Source organism: Myxine glutinosa, chromosome 1, assembly GCF_964187855.1.
Source record: "Myxine glutinosa chromosome 1, kmMyxGlut1.1, whole genome shotgun sequence".
Lineage (NCBI taxonomy): Eukaryota > Metazoa > Chordata > Myxini > Myxiniformes > Myxinidae > Myxine > Myxine glutinosa.
Window position 1 is genome coordinate 339,906,399 of NC_136261.1, and position 20,637 is coordinate 339,927,035.

General features: G+C 43.3%; 1 protein-coding gene across 3 annotated transcripts in view; it reads right to left on the reverse strand.

Moving 5' to 3' along the window:
* The window catches only part of LOC137419517 (hemagglutinin/amebocyte aggregation factor), a 96,216-nt gene that overhangs the window by 17,929 nt on the left and 57,650 nt on the right, over positions 1–20,637 (reverse strand). For all 3 annotated transcript variants that reach the window (XM_068105546.2, XM_068105544.2, XM_068105545.2), the window contains exon 4: positions 8,498–8,650. In XM_068105546.2, the coding sequence (XP_067961647.2) occupies positions 8,498–8,650 (153 nt within the window). The remainder of the gene's footprint in view (positions 1–8,497; positions 8,651–20,637) is intronic.

A 20,637-nucleotide genomic window follows, 5' to 3' on the forward strand; every position in this document is an offset into this window, starting at 1 on the left:
TGGCCCTGTGCTGTGTGTAGGAAGGGTGTCGGAGTGAAATCCATTCAATGTACAATGTGCGCTGAGTGGGTTCATCAAAAATGTAGTGGTCTGAGAGGGTCATTAACCAGTGTGGCACCTACATTCAAATGTAAGGTGTGCACAGAGGGAGCTGCAGATGGAGGAAATGTTGAGTTGGATCTTGGAGACGGCGTGAAGCTGGAAGGTGTGAAAACATTTTGCTATCTCGGAGACATGCTGAATGGAGAAGGTGGATCAGACTCGGCATCGGTTGCTAGAGTGAGATGTGCATGGAAGAAGTTTCGGGAACTGAGTGGCGTGCTGATGATGAGGGGAGTGTCGTTGAAGCTGAAGGGAAAGGTGTATGCTGCATGTGTGAGAAGTGTTATGATTTATGGGAGCGAGACATGGGTAATGAACATAGAGCAGCAACGAAGGTTGGAAAGGGGGGAAATGCGAATGGTTCGACGGATGTGCGGAGTATCGTTGAGAGAGAGGAAGACAAATGATGAATTGCGAAAGATGATGGGAATAGAGCCTGTGATTGATGCTGTGAAGAGGAACAGGTTGAGATGGTTTGGTCATGTATTGAGGAAGGATGAAAGTGACTGGTTGAGAAGAGTGATGGAAGTTAATGTAGAAGGAAGTAGAGGACGGGGAAGACCGAGAAAGACTTGGCTAAAGATGGAGGAAGAAGAAATGCGGGCAAGGGGGTTAACAAGGAGAGATGCAGAAAATAGGGCAAAATGGAGAAGATTGTCATGGGGACCGCAAGGCTAACCCCCGCTCTAGTAGGGAAAATGGCCTTTAAAATGCATGTTGTTGTGTTGTTGTTGTTGTGTCAGTTTGTCTTTTTGTGATCAATGTTAGCTCTTACATGAGCCTCGATCTTGTATACAAAAAAATAAAAATAAAAAGCCTAGGAAACTGCTTCGGCAACCCTACGCATCTGAAGATAGAAAAGGAGTGGTCTTCTTCTCTTCTCGTCCAGTGGGGTGCAAAAGTATGAGCCCAGTAGGAATTTTATTAATTGATAAATCATGGATAAGAAACCAAAATCACTTTCAAGGGATTTCCATGAACTCTTAAAGACATAACATCCCTTATTATAATCGGGGGAAAAAAAATCAAGTCTGTATACTTTATAATCAATTAATCAGTGTGAGCCCATTTTACATTGACAGCAACATCAAATCCATTTGGGATTGATTTAATTATGATACCTTCGCCACCAAATGTGCACGGAGGTTAAGATTTCACCCCTGTCTGTCTGTCTGTGCGCGATATCTCAAAAGGTTGTGGATGGATTCGGATGAAATTTGGTGGAGAGGTTGGGTGTGTGACAAGGTTGAAGTGGTTAGATCTTGGTGAAGATCCGGATGCTAGAATTTTTCAAAAGATTCTTCACCATGAAGAGGTAGGGCCAAAACTGATACATCGCACGATATCTCAAAAAGTTATGGACGGATTTGGACGAAACTTGGTGGATAGGTTGTGTGTGTGTGTGTGTGTGTGTGTGTGTGTGTGTGTGTGTGTGTGTGTGTGTGTGTGTGTGTGTGTGTGTGTGTGTGTGTGTGTGTGTGTGTGTGTGTGTGTGTGTGTGTGTGTGTGTGTGTGTGTGTGTGTGTGTGTGTGTGTGTGTGTGTGTGTGTGTGTGTGTGTGTGTGTGTGTGTGACAAGAACAAGGCGGTTGGATTTTTGGTGAAGATCCGGATGCAGATCCAGCTCATCAGTGGGATACAAAATTTACTGTTAAGCCAGGTAGAGGTATGCTCTGTACCGGGTGCCGTTCTAGTTTTCAGCATGACATCAGTGTGATTGTCAAGATTGCCAAATCGATCTGAAGCAAGGCACGGCACACACAGGCTATTGAACACACTCCAATCTGCACTTGTTGCTCAATACGAGACCCCTTATCTTGCCACGAGACCCCTTATCTTGCCACGAGACCCCTTCTCTTGCCGAGACCACAAGTGTGATGGGTCAGCAAGGGAAAATTTTTAGTGTTTCCAGAACTCCTTCCACAAATGAAATATTTTTTCGAAGAGAGAAATCAACACTACCAGGAGCTCAGCGATCAACAATGTCTCACTGAGTTGGTGTTTTTGACTGAATTGACTTCCAAACAAAACCCTGTTAATTAACCTTGATATAAAGGCAAGGACAAAAAAATCCAACACAAATTATTGGATCAGTGAATGTGTTCTGAAGCAAGCTGAGATTGTGGGGATCTCAAATCACGAAGGGATTTTTCACTCACTTTTCAGGCCTAGAGAAGACTTTTCACTGACTTTTCAGTTCTAGAGAAGAGTTTTCACTGACTTTTCAGGCCTAGAGAAGACTTTTCACTCACTTTTAAGATCTAGAGAAGAGTTTTCACTGACTTTTCAGGCCTGGAGAAGAGTTTTCACTCACGTTTCAGGCCTAGAGAAGAGTTTTCACTGACTTTTCAGGCCTAGAGAAGAGTTTTCACTCACTTTTCAGGCCTAGAGAAGACTTTTCACTGACTTCTCAGATCTAGAGAAGACTTTTCACTGACTTTTCAGACCTAGAGAAGAGTTTTCACTCACTTTTCAGACCTAGAGAAGAGTTTTCACTCACTTTTCAGATCTAGAGAAGACTTTTCACTGACTTTTCAGATCTAGAGAAGACTTTTCACTGACTTTTCAGACCTAGAGAAGAGTTTTCACTCACTTTTCAGACCTAGAGAAGAGTTTGCATTGAATTTTCAGATATAGAGAAGAGTTTTCACTGATGATTTTTCAGGCCTAGAGAAGAGTTTTCACTCACTTTTCAGGCCTAGAGAAGACTTTTCACTGACTTTTCAGTTCTAGAGAAGAGTTTTCACTGACTTTTCAGGCCTAGAGAAGACTTTTCACTCACTTTTCAGACCTAGAGAAGAGTTTTCACTCACTTTTCAGACCTAGAGAAGAGTTTTCACTCACTTTTCAGGCCGAGAGAAGACTTTTCACTGACTTTTCCGATCTAGAGAAGACTTTTCACTGACTTTTCAGACCTAGAGAAGAGTTTTCACTCACTTTTCAGACCTAGAGAAGAGTTTGCATTGAATTTTCAGATATAGAGAAGAGTTTTCACTGATGATTTTTCAGGCCTAGAGAAGAGTTTTCACTCACTTTTCAGACCTAGAGAAGACTTTTCACTCACTTTTCAGACCTAGAGAAGAGTTTGCATTGATTTTTCAGACATAGAGAAGAGTTTTCACTGATGATTTTTCAGGCCTAGAGAAGACTTTTCAGTGACTTTTCAGACCTAGAGAAGACTTTCACTGATTTTTCAGGCCTAGAGAAGAGTTTTCACTCACTTTTCAGACCTAGAGAAGAGTTTTCACTGATTTTTCAGGCCTAGAGAAGAGTGTTCACTGACTTTTCAGGCCTAGAGAAGAGTATTCACTGACTTTTCAGGCCTAGAGAAGAGTTTTCACTGACTTTTCAGGCCTAGAGAAGAGTTTTCACTGATTTTTCAGACCTAGAGAAGAGTTTTCACTCACCTTTCAGACCTAGAGAAGAGTTTGCATTGATTTTTCAGACCTAGAGAAGAGTTTGCATTGATTTTTCAGACCTAGAGAAGAGTTTTCACTGATTTTTCAGGCCTAGGGAAGAGCGTTCACTGACTTTTCAGGCCTAGAGAAGAGTATTCACTGACTTTTCAGGCCTAGAGAAGAGTTTTCACTGACTTTTCAGGCCTAGAGAAGAGTTTTCACTCACTTTTCAGACCTAGAGAAGACTTTTCACTCACTTTTCAGACCTAGAGAAGAGTTTGCATTGATTTTTCAGACATAGAGAAGAGTTTTCACTGATGATTTTTCAGGCCTAGAGAAGAGTTTTCACTCACTTTTCAGACCTAGAGAAGACTTTTCACTCACTTTTCAGACCTAGAGAAGAGTTTGCATTGATTTTTCAGACATAGAGAAGAGTTTTCACTGATGATTTTTCAGGCCTAGAGAAGAGTTTTCACTCACTTTTCAGACCTAGAGAAGACTTTTCACTAATTTTTCAGGCCTAGAGAAGAGTTTTCACTCACTTTTCAGACCTAGAGAAGAGTTCTCACTGATTTTTCAGGCCTAGAGAAGAGTGTTCACTGACTTTTCAGGCCTAGAGAAGAGTATTCACTGACTTTTCAGGCCTAGAGAAGAGTTTTCACTGACTTTTCAGGCCTAGAGAAGAGTTTTCACTGATTTTTCAGGCCTAGAGAAGAGTTTTCACTCACTTTTCAGACCTAGAGAAGAGTTTTCACAGATTTTTCAAGCCTAGAGAAGAGTGTTCACTGACTTTTCAGGCCTAGAGAAGAGTATTCACTGACTTTTCAGGCCTAGAGAAGAGTTTTCACTGACTTTTCAGGCCTAGAGAAGAGTTTTCACTGATTTTTCAGGCCTAGAGAAGAGTTTTCACTCACTTTTCAGACCTAGAGAAGAGTTTTCACAGATTTTTCAAGCCTAGAGAAGAGTTTTCACTGACTTTTCAGGCCTAGAGAAGAGTTTTCACTGACTTTACAGGCCTAGAGAAGACTTTTCACTGACTTTTCAGACCTAGAGAAGAGTTTTCACTCACTTTTCAGACCTAGAGAAGAGTTTTCACTCACTTTTCAGGCCTAGAGAAGACTTTTCACTGACTTTTCAGATCTAGAGAAGACTTTTCACTGACTTTTCAGACCTAGAGAAGAGTGTTCACTCACTTTTCAGACCTAGAGAAGAGTTTACATTGATTTTTCAGGCCTAGACAAGAGTTTTCGCTGACTTTTCAGGCCAAGAGAAGAGTTTTCACTGACTTTTCAGGCCAAGAGAAGAGTTTTCACTCACTTTTCAGGCCTACAGAAGAGTTTTCACTGACTTTTCAGGCCAAGAGAAGAGTTTTCATTGACTTTTCAGGCTTACATAAGAGTTTTCACTCACTTGTCAGACCTAGAGAAGAGTTTTCACTCACTTTTCAAACCTACAGAAGATTTTCACTGACTTTTCAGATATAGAGAAGAGGCAGGAAGACCATGTGTCACTGAACACATTGACAAAACTAGGGCATTGCCCGTACTATATCTATATCTAAAATTATATCCCCCCCCCCTCTATTTACATGAAATGGTTTGGTCCAAAGCGAACGGCTTGCGAGTACGGTGACAACCCCCCCCCTCTATTTACATGAAATGGTTTGGTCCAAAGCGAACGGCTTCCGGAGTTTGGTAAAGAAATCGCCATCGCGTGCACAAACGCGCAGGAAAGCGAATGAATCGCAAATTCGTTTTTATTAGTTTTAAAACATAGTTTAACGCCAACATAGTTTGCAAACGTGAAATAAATGAATACGCTCTCAAATGTGCCATCCGAGGCAGAGTGTGTCCGCCACGTTCGGCACACGCGCTAGTTCACTGCTCTCTGATTGGTTGAATCGTTTTTTGGACATAGCTCGGTAAGTAATTGTCCGATTAATATGAAACCTTGAAAAGGCACATCCTCGGGTCCCCAGCAATATACCTGGCAAGTTAAAAGTATATCGGACCCGTGGTTGTCGAGAAACAGCGGTCACAGACAAACAGACGTACAGACGTACAGACGTACAGACGTACAAACGTACAAACGTACAGAGATTACTGGAATTATAGATAGATTGAAGACAGAAGAACGATTTGGTGAATTGAGACATGTGGAACCCTCTGCCATTTACCTTCAGAACCCTGCCGCAGACATCAATAACAATGAAACCAGAGCAAAGATAGCAAATGCGGTGAAACTTGACAATGCTGACCCAGAGATGGAAACAATCCCCTTCAGAATGATTTACAACTGAGGTCCTGATCATCTGACAAGGCATTTTGGACACTCGTGGAAAGACCAAAGTATCCCCTTTTGAAAGAGGTGTATCTTTGCATGAATGATTTCTTCAGATCTACATACCTGTGTGAGATGTCGTTTTCTGAATGTGAAATATCTGGAGTGAAAGTACAGATCACGCTTCACTGATGCGCTCAACAACGATCGCTGGGCTGCACTGGGCTGCAACCCAGTGCAGCCCAGACTCTGAGAAGCTAGCAAGGGATATGCAGTGCCAGGATTCGCACTAGAGGAGTATTCAACAATCTTCTTTTACAATGGGGATTATAAGGGTTTTAAAGCACTATTTTAAGACTATTTCAGTGAGTTTAACACACTGAATTAATCAGAGATAAAATTAGGTGATTTACATTTTTCTCAGGAACTGCTGTACAATACTGTACTGTAAAGGGTGGAACTTGTAATACTTTCTCCCACCTGGAGGGGGCACTACACGATACACATTTACATAGAGAATTACCGTTCTCCTCCCGTCCCCCATTCCCCCCACACTCCCAAGACCACTGTCAAAGATAAAAACGCCCCAATACATGAATTGGGATCATGCTGATCCTGTGCACCAAGTCTGGATGTAATTGGCCCAGAACTGTAGGAGAAGTAGCGCGACAAGCAAACAAACAAATACACACACACACCAGTCCGTCAATTATTGTAAGAATACATAAAACAAGACCGAAAGTCTAACAGCGGCATAGCCGGGCTTGTTTGATACTTTAGTTGAAAATAGACCTAATGACGTAGCGTGACACAAAACTGCCGCTACTTAAAGATATAGAAGATATATTTTAACCTCTAGTAACTTTGCAGTCACTACAAAGGGATTAGTGTTATGATTACATTTATTATAATATTAACGTTACGTTTTCATTATTACGAAAATGATATTACTATAAAAAAACGAGGCTAATTCCTTACTTCCGCGGTTACACCGCTTATCATTGATTCATGAACCATACACCCCTTCAATCCATTATCTCTCCATTCACGACATTGGGATTAAAGTGTTATGGTTATATTTACTATATTATTATTATTATTATTATTATTATTATAAAAACGATACAACTGAAGCGATACACTACTGTATTAAGAAACCTGGGCTTAATTTGTCCGAAGCGGTCCGAAGATGAGGCATGAAGCCTAAGGCCTATACGTACCGTATTGTTGGCCGATGCTTCCGATATTTCATGGCCAATTAAACAATTGCTTTGTTTGTGTTTCACACTGAGTGAAAAAGTAAAGGTAGAGCATGGCGATTGTGATATATGACAGGTTCGACGATATGTTTGGCCTGAACGAAATTGGAATTAAAATTGCGGTATGCGGAGTCAGCCGCCGTACCGCTGTAATGACATCAGACTTAATCATGTCAACCTGTCATGTGACCAGATCCTCAGCTCTGATTGGTATAAGTTTGATTGGACATACATATGGACGGAAAAACACTGTTCTAGATGGCTTTGCCCTATGGGCTTCGCCGTAAAAATGTATAGCCAATATTGGAATGTGGTTTGATTTATGGACAGTTAGACATGCAGTTTTTCAGTTGCTAAGCAAATAGAAAAGTGCCAAAATTATTGCAACCCTGTTCTGCAGGTTTTGCTTCACTTCCCATTGAACAATACTGTAATTTGTTATTTGTTATTTTTAACCTTCCTTTTTTTAAGGTCATGTCATCTCGAATTTCGAAGAGACGAACTTATAAAATTGATTGTGATGTTAAAATGTCCGCTAAGTTTCATGGCTTTGGAGTTACGGAGGACACACACACACACACACACACACACACACACACACACACACATCTTGTTTTTTCATTTCTGTTCCTCACAATTATATCCCTCTCTTTCACACACACACACACACACACACACACACACACACACACACACACACACACACACACACACACACACACACACACACACACACACACACACACACTTAATTAATTGTACAGTATCGGTTGTTCCTAAACTTAAATAATTTAAAGGATTGTTGTAAATAATGTTAATTTCACAACAACCCATATTCAACTTTATTTAAATTGCAAACCTCAAACATAGTTTCTCCACCTAAAGCAAGAACGTTAACCCGTAAGCAATTGACTAGTTTCCCGACTGCATGGATCATCAGCTGGGCACACACACACACACACACACACACACACACACACACACACACACACACACACACACACACACACACACACACACACACACACCCTTTTATTATTAGAGATAAATACGGTTTCAGAACAATTTTCTCCGTTTTTTTGCTATGATCCAGAAAAATACCAGCCCATAGTGACATTTTCCATGTGCATAATAAATTTTTATATTAGAATTTGGAAAAAGTGGTGGTGGGTATGAATTTGGTTGTAAGGTAGGGAATGAACAAACACCGACTGCAGATTCACCAAAATTAGGGAAGAGGTTTGTGGGGATAAGATATGTAGCCTACGGAAAACCTAGGCTCAACTGCACGATACCTGAAGCAATAAAATAAAATAATTTTCCAAATACGCATTGCTGTTGGAAATTGTAGAAGGACAAAAGTAAGATAATAAAGATCAGACTCTACGTTGCATTACTATACTGTCAATGAGGAAAAAAGGCGCATAAAGAAAATCTTTTCAGAAAGTTGTTTCCATACTTTGTAGCTTTGTCGTAGTAACTTTTCAATCCAGAGAGATACATGTCCTTCTGCAGGTTGTACTTGAAAGCCTTTTCAGGGTTGTTCTTGTAGGCCGTCCACACACAGTCTTGGAGGCAAAAGTATACCTGATGACAGCAAGTGAATCTCCACCTAAATTAATGAAATCATAAATGTGTGGTTGTCAACCATGTCTTTGGATAAATAAAAAAACATTATTACTGTCAACAATTTAATAAGAGACCCAAGTATTATTGTACAACATTGTTGTAGATTACATCAATACAAAACATTAAAATGAAAAAACTAATTTTGCATTTATATATTCAAAATTATATTTGTTATTTAAAAGTTATTATTATTATGCCTTATTATATATTATTTATTATATATATTACTATATTTAAAAGTTATTATTATTTATTATTTAATATTGTTGTGGTTTTCTGAAGCCCGTTCCCTTACAAAGGGGAGATTAAGCCCCTTTTTCTCCTTGGGTCTTCGAACCGCAAGACTGAGTCGCCACTTCCGGGCAGACGTGGAAAAGGGTCTCGGGACAAGTTCGCACGTACCTAAGTACCCACGCCACCGCGGAAGTGGGGATCGAGTCTCGCACGAACCACGCGTAATTGAGTACACCCCAGCGGATGGCGTACCACATGGTCCGTGCTGTTACCTTGCTATTGGAACCCGATAAGAGCGATCTAATTCGTACCATGCTAAGTCAATGATGGAAGGGACGAAACGGTCGAATCAAAGGAAGAACAGATTTAATTATTATTTACACAATGTACAATGGTAGAAGAAGAAGAGACACATGGCAGTCTTAAACCGTCTTAACTTATGCCCCAGACAATGGGCCCACTCACACACACAGGGAGATGAAGGAAGAATGTTCACGCGCCGAACGCGCCGGCTTTGGTCCTCCAGGAACGGCTCACCCGGCGTGACCCTCTGGCGGTCACAGCACGTATCCCGGCGAAGGCAGGCTGGTGGGAAAATCCTCACGGCGTGTATCTTGGCAAAGGCAGGCGGAAGGTAATATACGCGCGTCTGTGGCCCGGCACGGCTGTCTTTCACAGCGCGATTAATACAACTGCGCGCTCCGGTCTCACAACTCAACTGGCTTGCCCTGCGCGGATCTCATAACTGAACTCAGCGCGTCTCCTCTCATCTCATAACTCAACGGAGGACCCCGACTCATAACTCGTCTGCCTCATAACTCATGGGCTGTGCCACTCTCATAACTGAACTCAGCGCGCCTCCTCCCATCTCATAACTCAACGGAGGACCCCGACTCATAACTCGTCTGCCTCATAACTCATGGGCTGCGCCACTCTCATAACTGAACTTGCCCTCCAACTCATAACTGAGGTGGAGGCTCCGGGCACAGGGTTATATTGCCCCCACCCTAGCCCGCATCGAATGTTCCAAGCCCCGCCTTTTGCCGCAGTGGTAAGTCACTCCCCTCAAGCCCTGATTGGCAGCTCGCGCTTACCGTTGGCTCCTCCTTCGCCTTCCTTCGGCCTAGATCGACTTGTTCAGGCCGGCCTCATGGTATTTCACGCCAAAACCAAAAGCATCGAGGCATCGTAAAGGACCTAATTCGCATTATTCTACTCAACGCAAAACTAACACAGGAAAGGTCTACGTTTACATTTACTATGAAATAACTGAGCTTTAAATGAGGCTACGTGTTGTAGTGTAACTAAACTAGGAGGGGAATTTAACCTTTATTACAAAAACACAAAACCGCAACAATATTTATTAAGAGCGATTTATTTGCATTTGTATATTTAAAGTTATATTTATTATTATTATTATTAAAAAGTTATTATAATTGTATATCATATATATATATATTATATACATATATATATATGTATGTATATATATATATATATATATATATATATATATATATATATATATATATATATATAATAATATATATATATATATATATATATATATATATATATAATATATATAATAATATATATATATATATATAATAATATATATATAATAATATATATATAATAATATATATATATATATACAGACTTGGCATTTAATATGGAATATTTTTTTTGTGGGGGTGAACTTACTTTTCAAGATGACTTCGAACCAAAAGTTCATTGGAATTATGTTGAAATTATTCTAGATTTTGTTAATGTGACCTTTAAAAGAAACAAAAACCACATTTGACATTTCGAAGCAAATAAATTGATCCTTGAAACTGATGAAAACTGATATCGAACTCAATTCACGGACAGTACTGTGTTAAACTTCTGTACGTTTTCCAGAAGTATCTCTTTATTTTGCACATTAGCCAAAAAAAATTTCAACAAAAACAAAAGCTAAATTATGACTGGGATTACGGACAGTAAAATTACAGTTCAGTACTTCGTGTAACCCCCACGAGCATTCATGAGAGCATGTACACGTCGAGGCATGCTGTTCACGAGATTTGCCAAGGTTTGGACAGGAATCGCTTGCCATGCAGTGACAATAGTCTGCTGCAATTCACGCACAGAGGTAGGCTGCTGGTCCAAGTTGTCGATTTGACGCGTTAATTCTGCCCACAAGTTCTCTATCGGATTCATATCCGGGGACACGGCAGGCCACTCCATATGCTCTATACCACGGTCAGCAAGAAAGTGTTGGATCATGCGAGCACGATGAGGTCGTGCATTGTCATCTTGGAAGACAAAGTTTCCTCGAAAGGCTGCACGAGCAAATGGAAGCAATGTTTCTTCCAGAATGACCCTGTACTTGAACTGGTTCAGGTTTCCATTCAGAACAACCATGTCAGTTTTGCCCCCTGCATGAAAAGCAGCCCAAATGGTCACCCTACCACCTCCAGCTTGGACTCTTGGCACTATACAATCTTCATTGTAGGCTTCATGCACTTATCTGCGCACTCGGACGCGGCCATCTTGACGATAGACCAGAAATCTAGACTCGTCACTGAAGATCACGTGATTCCAGTGTCCTGGCTGCCAGTGACGGTGCTCTCTGGCCCACTGCAATCGGCGCTGGCTGTGTTGTCTGGTCAGGCGTGGCTTTCTCAGGGGACGCCTGGCACGATAGCCTGCTTGAACCAGTCGTTGGTTGACTAGCCTTCTGGATACAGGCACATTTGTCAGTTGCTGCCACTCAGCCCTAAGCTGATTAGCTGACTTGGTACGGCCATTGCAGACTAACCGGTGCAGCTGGTGATCATCTCTCCTTGTGGTTCTGCGTGGACGTCCTGGCCTCGGTATTGGAGTAGGGTCACCCCTCTGAGCATTTCGTTTCAGGATCTTTGACACCTGACCTTGAGTAATGCCATACTGCCGAGCAATAGCACGGTTTCATGCCAGAATTTCGTAAAGCCACCACTCCATGACAATCAGCACTGTCAAGTTGACGGACCATCTCCAGAGGAAGCGGCAATAACTTTTGTCGATGTGCAGCAGTTGTTTTCCACTAATACAAAACGCAACAACCCTTTCTTACCCGATTGTGAAGCCAATCGTCAAATGTACCTGTCCTTACATTTTGTCACGCCAGCTGTGATATAATCCTGTTATTGACTTCTTGCTGCGAAAGACAATCAGTGACATGGTTCTTTCAACAAAGACATCACCGAAGGGTAAGAGAAACTCACCAGATTGATATACTGAGTTCAGAAAGTAAACCCAAGTCAAGAAAAAATATATATTCCATATTAAATGCCAAGTCTGTATATATATATATATATATATATATATATATATATATATATATATATATATATATATATATATATATATATATATATATATATAGTCCTGTCAACCCTGGCGGTTAACACCGCAAGGTAACGAATGGTTGTAATGGTCGTTAATTTATGAGGCGCGTAGCCGAAACTGGTGGTTGGTCCGTCGTGTGCGGGGGGAAGAATCAAAGTGCTTACCTGCACGAAACACACAGGTTGATTCCCGAAACCCACAACAAAGAAACACGAAACAGCAAATGACATGCAACACAATAATGGTTTCATAAAAATTAATACAACACAAAAATTGTGAAATGAAAGGTGAGGTAAAACGAAATCCTAATTTTGAGACGTCTCCAATCAGTCACAAATACAACACACAGGGGAAAGATAATAAAAATAAAAGGTTTTCTTTTAGTCGACCGGCACTCAGCTCTGGTCAAAAAATGTGCCTGGGAGCTTGATGGCTGCAGCAGTCCATGCAGCCACCCGCACGGGAAATGCTCCAACAAATGGCGCCGAAAATGACCAGGCGTGAGCAAGCAGCCAACTGGCCCTACCTTGCTTCCACCGCCAAGAGAGATGCGGCTCTCTTTTCCCCTGAAATGCACCGAGTCAAACAACACCCCCTCGACCAACGTTGCAAAGGTTCACAGAGCTCTGAAAAGTTCTCTTCATGAGCGCACCCAAGTCAAAGCGACCGTCCGAGCCGAAAACCAGACCGAGAGAGACCCAGCGATTCTTCTTCCTCCTTCTGCTCGAACCTTCCCTGTGACGTCACCCCGACCAATCGCCAAGTTCCACTGAATCACCCCATGGTCGGGCTCGATCAATGACGATCTTCGGGACGTGGCCTTTTTCCTTACTTGATTGGTGGGCGGGGTTAATTGTCTTTCGAGAACGTCCAGCTTCTGTCGGAATGGTGTCGGTTATGGTTGGTTAATATAAGGTTGTTGTTGTAATTGTTGTTTAATAACGTAGGAAAAGGTCACAGGGGGCAATCACATACTGGAAGAAACTAGCCTTAAACCCTACCTAGTTAACCCCAACACCACCCCCATGTGGTGACACGTAAACAATCTTAAGCTCACAGTTTCCCCTACTTAAATACATCGAGATGCCTCCTACACGTCCACGGTCCATGCTAATACAACACAATCCTACCTGTACTATTGCATTTCATCCCCTACCCCCACAAACATATCAATATTTATATATACTATTATATTTATACGTTTTTATTATTTATTATTTATTAAGACCGAGTTATTTGCATTTATATAGTTAGAAGTATTGCACACAGAAGGCTGAGGATCAGTTAAATAACTCAACAACCCCAGGAAGTGCCATCAGCTTTGGGCAGAGGAGTACTTGGGAAGGAGGTGGAATCCTTGATGGAGGAAATGCCATCAGAAGGCAGACAAATTGAATGATTTATTTAATGGTATCCACATGATCTACTTGTTGCCTTGAAAGCATGATTTTGGCTGATCAAAGGCTAGCCCCTCTACCTATGGTTGTGGTTAAACGATGGCAAAATCATGCGGCTATTTAAAAAAAAAAACTTCGCCACTGCTCCTCCAGATTTGGGATTTGGCAAGGGACCAACAAACCGTTCCTACAAAAAAAAAAAAGGATTTCGCTATAGAAACCGCAACTGTGATGTGGGCTCAGAAAGGGGATGTCATTCCGAAGAGGCTATCAATATGATGTCTGTGAGTTAGGCCATTTGGAAGACATCAGACTGATTACTACTACAAGACCTATACGAAGAGCTATAAAAAGATAGCTAAAGAAAATTCGAGCTTGAGGATGATGTTACAGACCAAGTGGCCCAAGTAGCGAATTAATTTAGAGGACTTTGCTTACGTATTCCAGCAATAAGTGAAAGAAAATTGATGGAAAATGGGAAGATTTGTTTTACGACAGGAGAAACTGTGATCTGGTCTGGAAGAACAGATGGCATTCCAAACATGCATGCATAATGACCTATTCACCAACCACGCACGTTTCAGTACTACACACTATTCAGTACAACGCACCAACAAATAATGCAAAAGTGCAACAAAAAGAGGTTTCTACAATGTACTGCAATCTGTGACTATGTTAGTTCAGAGACATGACATTGTAGTTGTTATGAGGGACATGAGTGCGAATGTTGGAGGACATCGAGGCAACGAGGCCTGCATAGGAAGACAAGGTATTGGAGAGATTGATGCGTATGGAGAGCTTTCTACAGTTTTTTGTACTGAGAACAAGCTTGTTACAATATGGGAACTTTGTTTCAACACAAAATATCTATTTGCAGACGGATGGAATCTCACCAGATTGAATCATGAAAAACAGATAGATCACATCAACATGAATAGAAAATGCACCTCATCAGTTTCGGGTACTAGAACCTGGAGAGGTGCAAACGTAGGGATTGACTATAATCTAGTGATTGAGGTTAAAGTTGAGTGGCCCAATAGGTGTTTTAAATGTTTTGGATGGCATTGACCCTGCCCTATGACTAATTTTCACCACATTGTATGCACATATACCTACTACACAAACATACAAATAAGCTGTGTAAGTTTCGATCTGATTTCTTGAAAAATTCCTGAAGTTTGCCTATAATATAATCACACAAAATCAAATTTGATTATAATGGGGTGAAATTGTTGTCATGGAAACCATTTTTTCTTTTCCAATTGGGACGTTTTTCTTTGCCACGTGGAACTTTTTCTATGCCATTTGGGAGTTTTCCCTGTGCTACCAACCAAGAGGAGCAGAACCTAAAAAAGAAAAAAGAGAAATTAATTGATTAATTCTATTTTGCACCCTCTTAGGTTTGTACTGATGGAAACCATTTTGTTGTCATGGAAACCATTTTCTCATTGCCACATGGGACCTTTTTCTTTGCCACGTGGATCTTTGCCACTTTGAATTCTATTTTGCACCCTCTTAGCTTTGTACCGAGGCGGTTTACCAATGAGGGGCCTTTTGATCATGGCTGGTGACCCTTAAGTGTTATTGCAGAAGGACCTCAGACAGAAGGTCTAATGGTGTATAATGGGGTCTTATGGGTCTTAGGGGTCTAAATAGTCTTATGGGTCTTATAGGTCTTAGAGGTTTCAAGGGTCCTAATAGTGTAGCAGCATAGCAAACCTGTTGTGCATTTTGTGATACAAGCACCAAATTTGGTACACTAGTAGACTATCATATTATGAAAAGATCTGGATATTGGGCCATCTCAGATTCAGAGATTTGATTTTTGCAAGATTTCGATTCGATTGGGATCGAAGAGAACACCTTCTTCGTCTTCTGTACAGTGAAGTTGCCAGCCCTGAATTCTCTGGCTACATCTGGGTGCTTCATTGGGAGTGCAACCGTGTCCCTCAGGTGAACAGGGACCCACCTGGCATAGTGTGTGTGGTCTAAGGCATGGCACCATGGGACCAGTTCCGTCAGGGCATCAAGGTACGTCGTGAATGAAGCCTGCCGCAGAGAACGCACGTAGACCAGTACCAACATCTCTAGTTCCAGCACAGTTGCCCAGTACTGAAAGTTGGGAATGTCTTCTCCTCTCTGGTGACACCAGTCTTCGAACTCAGGCAGGTCTTCTGCATCATCAGCATATGTCATACAGTGGCGTTCATACGCACGGTGTTGCAGGATGTGCAGTGCCGCTGCAGTGATTTGATGAGCTCTTCTTGTGCGGGTGACGTGGGCAGCTCGTAGGAAGGATTCGGCCGTCCCTGGCGTTGCAATCTCAGCTTGCAAAATCTGCAAATCTTGCAAAAATCAAATCTCTGAATCTGAGATGGCCCAATATCCAGATCTTTTCATAATATGATAGTCTACTAGTGTGCCAAATTTGGTGCTTGTATCACAAAATGCACAATTCTTTTGAATATTTGGGCTAAGCCGCCCCACTATAAGGGTTTCAAAGAGTCTTAAAGGGTTATAGGGGTATAAAGGTTCTTCTAGGTTTTTGGGGTCAAAAGGATCTTATGGGTCTTAAAGAGACTTTTGTGTCTAAAGGGTCATAAGGGCATTAGGGTCTAAAGGGTATTAAGGGTCTTCAGGCTCTTGAAGGGTCTTAGGGTCATGAAGGGTCTTATGGTTATAAAGTGTATTAGGGGTCTTAAGCATCTTATGGATCTAGGGATCTAAAAGATTTTAAAGGGTGTTGGTATCTGATGGGTCTTTGGGGTCTTAAAGGGTCTTGATCATTATAAGTGTTTGTAGTGAAATTGTATCCAAGTTATAACCCAGGTGCTATGACAACTTCTGTCCACTACATGGCTGTTATAAGATCTTGTCCGCGGAGCGCGGAGGGCAGTCCTGTGACATCTATCATGTGGCATTCATGTGCATACTTAGATGGTAAGGGGAATTACATTGCGTGTTGCTTACTTGTTTGCTTGGATGTTATATCAACTCCTGCTTGTATGCTTGTAGTGTTACTGATACTAGGATTGCTGATTTCTCCCTAGAATCTGTCTGAGATTGATTCAGATTAAACTCAGATTGGAGACACTGTTGTAGACTTTGATTTTTACAACACTTAATCTGAATAATCTCCTGTCATCGTTCGTGATTGACATGATGCTCAAGTTTTTGCAGCCACCCACCTTCGGAGGGGATCCTCAGGCGGCAGACGCGCCAGGTCAGCTCGGGCCTTTGTTCAGCTTGCTGATAGGCTATTTACAAACGTATACCGACATCACAGAGCAGAAGCGGGCCGTTCTCAATTGCCATGTAACGAATACCATTCACGATTACATATCGCATTGTGCGACGCCGCCATAGTGGTGCTACAAAGTATCTGCATCAAGCCTCGGAGTGTCGTTTACACTCGAGACGGGCTTGCTGCGCGGCAACAGGATTCTTCGGAAGCCCTCCACCATTCTGTTCAAGAACTTCTTCGCCTGGGCAAGGAATGCACCCACGAGGTCCGAACGAACGAGCAGATGTGTGACGATCTCTTGTGAGACGCACTCGTGTCTGGTCTTTACTCCCCATCGATACATCAGCGTTTGCTGGAGAAGCCGACCCTGACTCTGCAAGAGGCTTATGACCTGGCTCATGTACTCCATCAGGCCCAAACTCAATCAGAGGCGTATGGACGCCCTTACGTCACGGCTGGTCTCACTGGAGAGAGACACCTGGAGAACGTTGCTACTGTGGAGTGCCCTGTTGCTGATATCCCGTAGGAGTCAGAGCCGACGGAAGCCCTCAGAGCCGAAGGTACGAGTCTGGCGGCGACCACCTCGGCCGGGGGTAACACGAAGTTCTTCTTCTGTGGAAATCGGGACCCATCCCAGATCTGCGTGCCCGGCACGAGATGTGACATGCCACTCGCGCACCCGTAAGGGACATTCCGCAAAGGTCTGCCGCCCTTCACGAGGGCGGCGTCCCCGACCGATGCTGGCCTCTCCTCAACACGCGAGGCTCAACCTGCACCAATAAAGGTCCTGACACTGCCCGAACCGCACGGCTTGTCCAGCGCTGTCATCCCAGTACTGATTGAAGGACAGTCAGCGAACGCCCTTGTCAACATGGGATCGACTGAAAGCTACGTTGATATGAGCCTCGTCCGACGGCATAGATGGTCGATTCTGGGGACATTGCGCGGATTTTCATGGCCTCGCAGGCACTCTGGATGCTCACTAAGGGGGAATGTCACGTTAAGCTAGTGATTAATGTCACAATGTACCCGGATTCCCGCCTAATGGTTTTGCCTACCTTATGTGCTGCAGGTTTATTGGGACTCGATTTCCTCCATCGACATGGTCGGTTGGAAATTAAGTTCAATGAGGACTCTACCCTCTCTGTCTGTGCTTTGACGGGCATGGCTATTGAACCGCTGTCGCTATTCCCGAGCCTAACTCCTGATTGCGTCCCGGTCGCAATAAAATCGAGGCGCCACTCACGGGCTGATGGGCAATTCATCGCTGAAGAGACAAGTCGACTCCTGAAAGAAGGAATAATCGAACCAAGTCGATCACCTTGGTGTGCTCAAGCATTGGCAGTCCGAAACGAGACTCATCATAAGCGTATGGTGATCGATTACTCACAAACCATAAATAGATTCTCGCAGCGGGATGCCTACCCACTCTGGCCTGAACGAGCTAGTTGGCCAGGACGCTCAATATGCGGTCGATAACATGCATGATTTGCGCAGTATATCTCACCAGATTCCTATCTGGGATGTTGACCAAATCTATACGGGGGACAGTTCGGGCTTGCCTTTGCCCTTCGGTGTACCTAACGGGGTTGCGTGTTCTCAAAGGGTTGTTGATGACATCGTCGCTACAGAGCAATTAACAGATCATTTGCGGCGGTTCCTACAGGTCACGCGCCAGTATGACTTTCCTCTCAGTGAGGACACATGCCGCTCCTACGCTAGGACGATTGATCTTTTAGGGTACACAGTGACCCATGGGAAGATAACTCCCGACAACGAGCGTCTGTGACTCTTGCTAGACATGGCAGCGCCGCGTGATCGTGCGTCCTTGAGCATGTTTGCACCTAATTCTCGCTGGGTTCTGATGCTGAGACTCCGAGACTCCGAGATGCCTCGTTCACTTGTTGATTGTAAAACATTCCCTCTGACCGAGGCAGTGAAGGTCGCCTTATCAAGGCTGAAGGTACACATAGCTAGCGTGACTGTGTTCTCGGTGGATGAGAACATACCCTCTGTTTTGGCAATAGGGGTATCCGTCCAACACATTGCGGCGACCCTGGTCCAGGGAGGGCGACTGGCTGCGTTTTCTCGCCTTCTACGGGATAATGAACGACGCCCTTGTGCTGTCACATCATATGAGTGTGACACACATGTGTGTGACACCTCCGCGGTAATTACCGATCAACAGAGCGTTGTGTTAATAGATGACATGTGACATGCCGACATGCGTATTCGAAACGAAAGGATGACTTGTGGGGGCATCACTTATCGCCCGGGGTGGGGAAGTTTAGCTGTGGATGCGTCGACATGGGCCGCGTGTGTGGGCATCGCCGTGGGTGAAGTTTTCCGCGTTCTCCGCAATCTTCGTGAATCGCTATGTCACATGGGTGCGATGCAATTGACCCACTTCATGCACAGCCGGAACTTGCCCGATTCCGTAGGGGATGTTCCTCGTTTGTGTCGAGCGAGGCCTGTTTGCGTGGAGCTGTGACCACGCATCTACAAACCGGAAATGGAGACTTTGACATCGGCTCGAGCTAGTCGGCCGTGGGAGGAATTAGCTATGGGCTTCAAAGGGCTCTTGCTAGAGTTTGGCTCGTATCGTTATTCTCTTTCACTCGAAGTGTGCTCCCGTTTCTCGTTCTCGTTTCTATGTCAAAACATGGTCCCCGGGACGGCTCTTCGCTGCATGCGGCTCCTGTTCCTGATTACTACCCGATTGTGCATCGCTCCACATGACCGGTTATCGCAAATGATTCGCTGTCAGCACTGCACAGGTAGCGGACTGGCAATGGCCTCATGGCTCTCCGAACCTGGGCCTGCTTCCCTCAATAATGATCCGTTCTTCACCAAGGTACAAATAATTCGGCCTAGCTACTGTGCCTGTTTACCACACTATGAAACTACTGTGACGATGCGTCATCTCGAGCCTTGCAGGGAATTCGATGAGGCCGAGTCCAGTACGGAGGTTCCGTCAATCGGGTCACCATCTCCTCCATCAATCGGGTCTCCGTTTCCTCCTGGGACGTTCGATCCCAGTGGTGGTAGCTCCAACCCGGCCGCCTGACCTTGATCCTAGTGGGTCTTAGGGATCTTAAATGGTCTTAAGGGACTAAAAGGTCTAAGGGGTCTAAAAGGTGTAAGGGCTGCAAAGGTCTACATGTCTAAAATGTATGTTCCAATCGTTTAAGCTGTAATTAATACACGTAGTCGAGGTCCAACTCATATTCAAACAGTATGTACATTGCAAGGGTGCATTGCTGGGTACCCATCACCGACGGGTTCGTAGATGTTACTTCTCAAATGAGCAATTTTTTGTAGGTTGTATTGATAGAAATGGGAATTCGACGTAAAGTGATGATCTGGACCGGACCGTAACACGTGGTACATGCCCATCTTAAAGACAATGGCAGTCCGTTCAGAAGAAAAACTATCATTCGTGATTAAAATTGGCAAATACACCTGTCATTTCATGTCAGATCATTTTATAAATGGCATCACAAACTGCTTCAACAATTGGTCATCAATGTGACACCGGCAATCAAAGAGTTGTTAAAGGTTAAGATGACAAATTACTTTCCAAAATCGCGTGAGAACGCCAAACTCCGGTATTAAACCCCAACTCCACGAGACTCAACTATCCCATAAGATTTTGCAACACTATCCCATAATGACAACCATCACTGCAACACTCCACCGATCTGGGCTTTATGGCAGAGT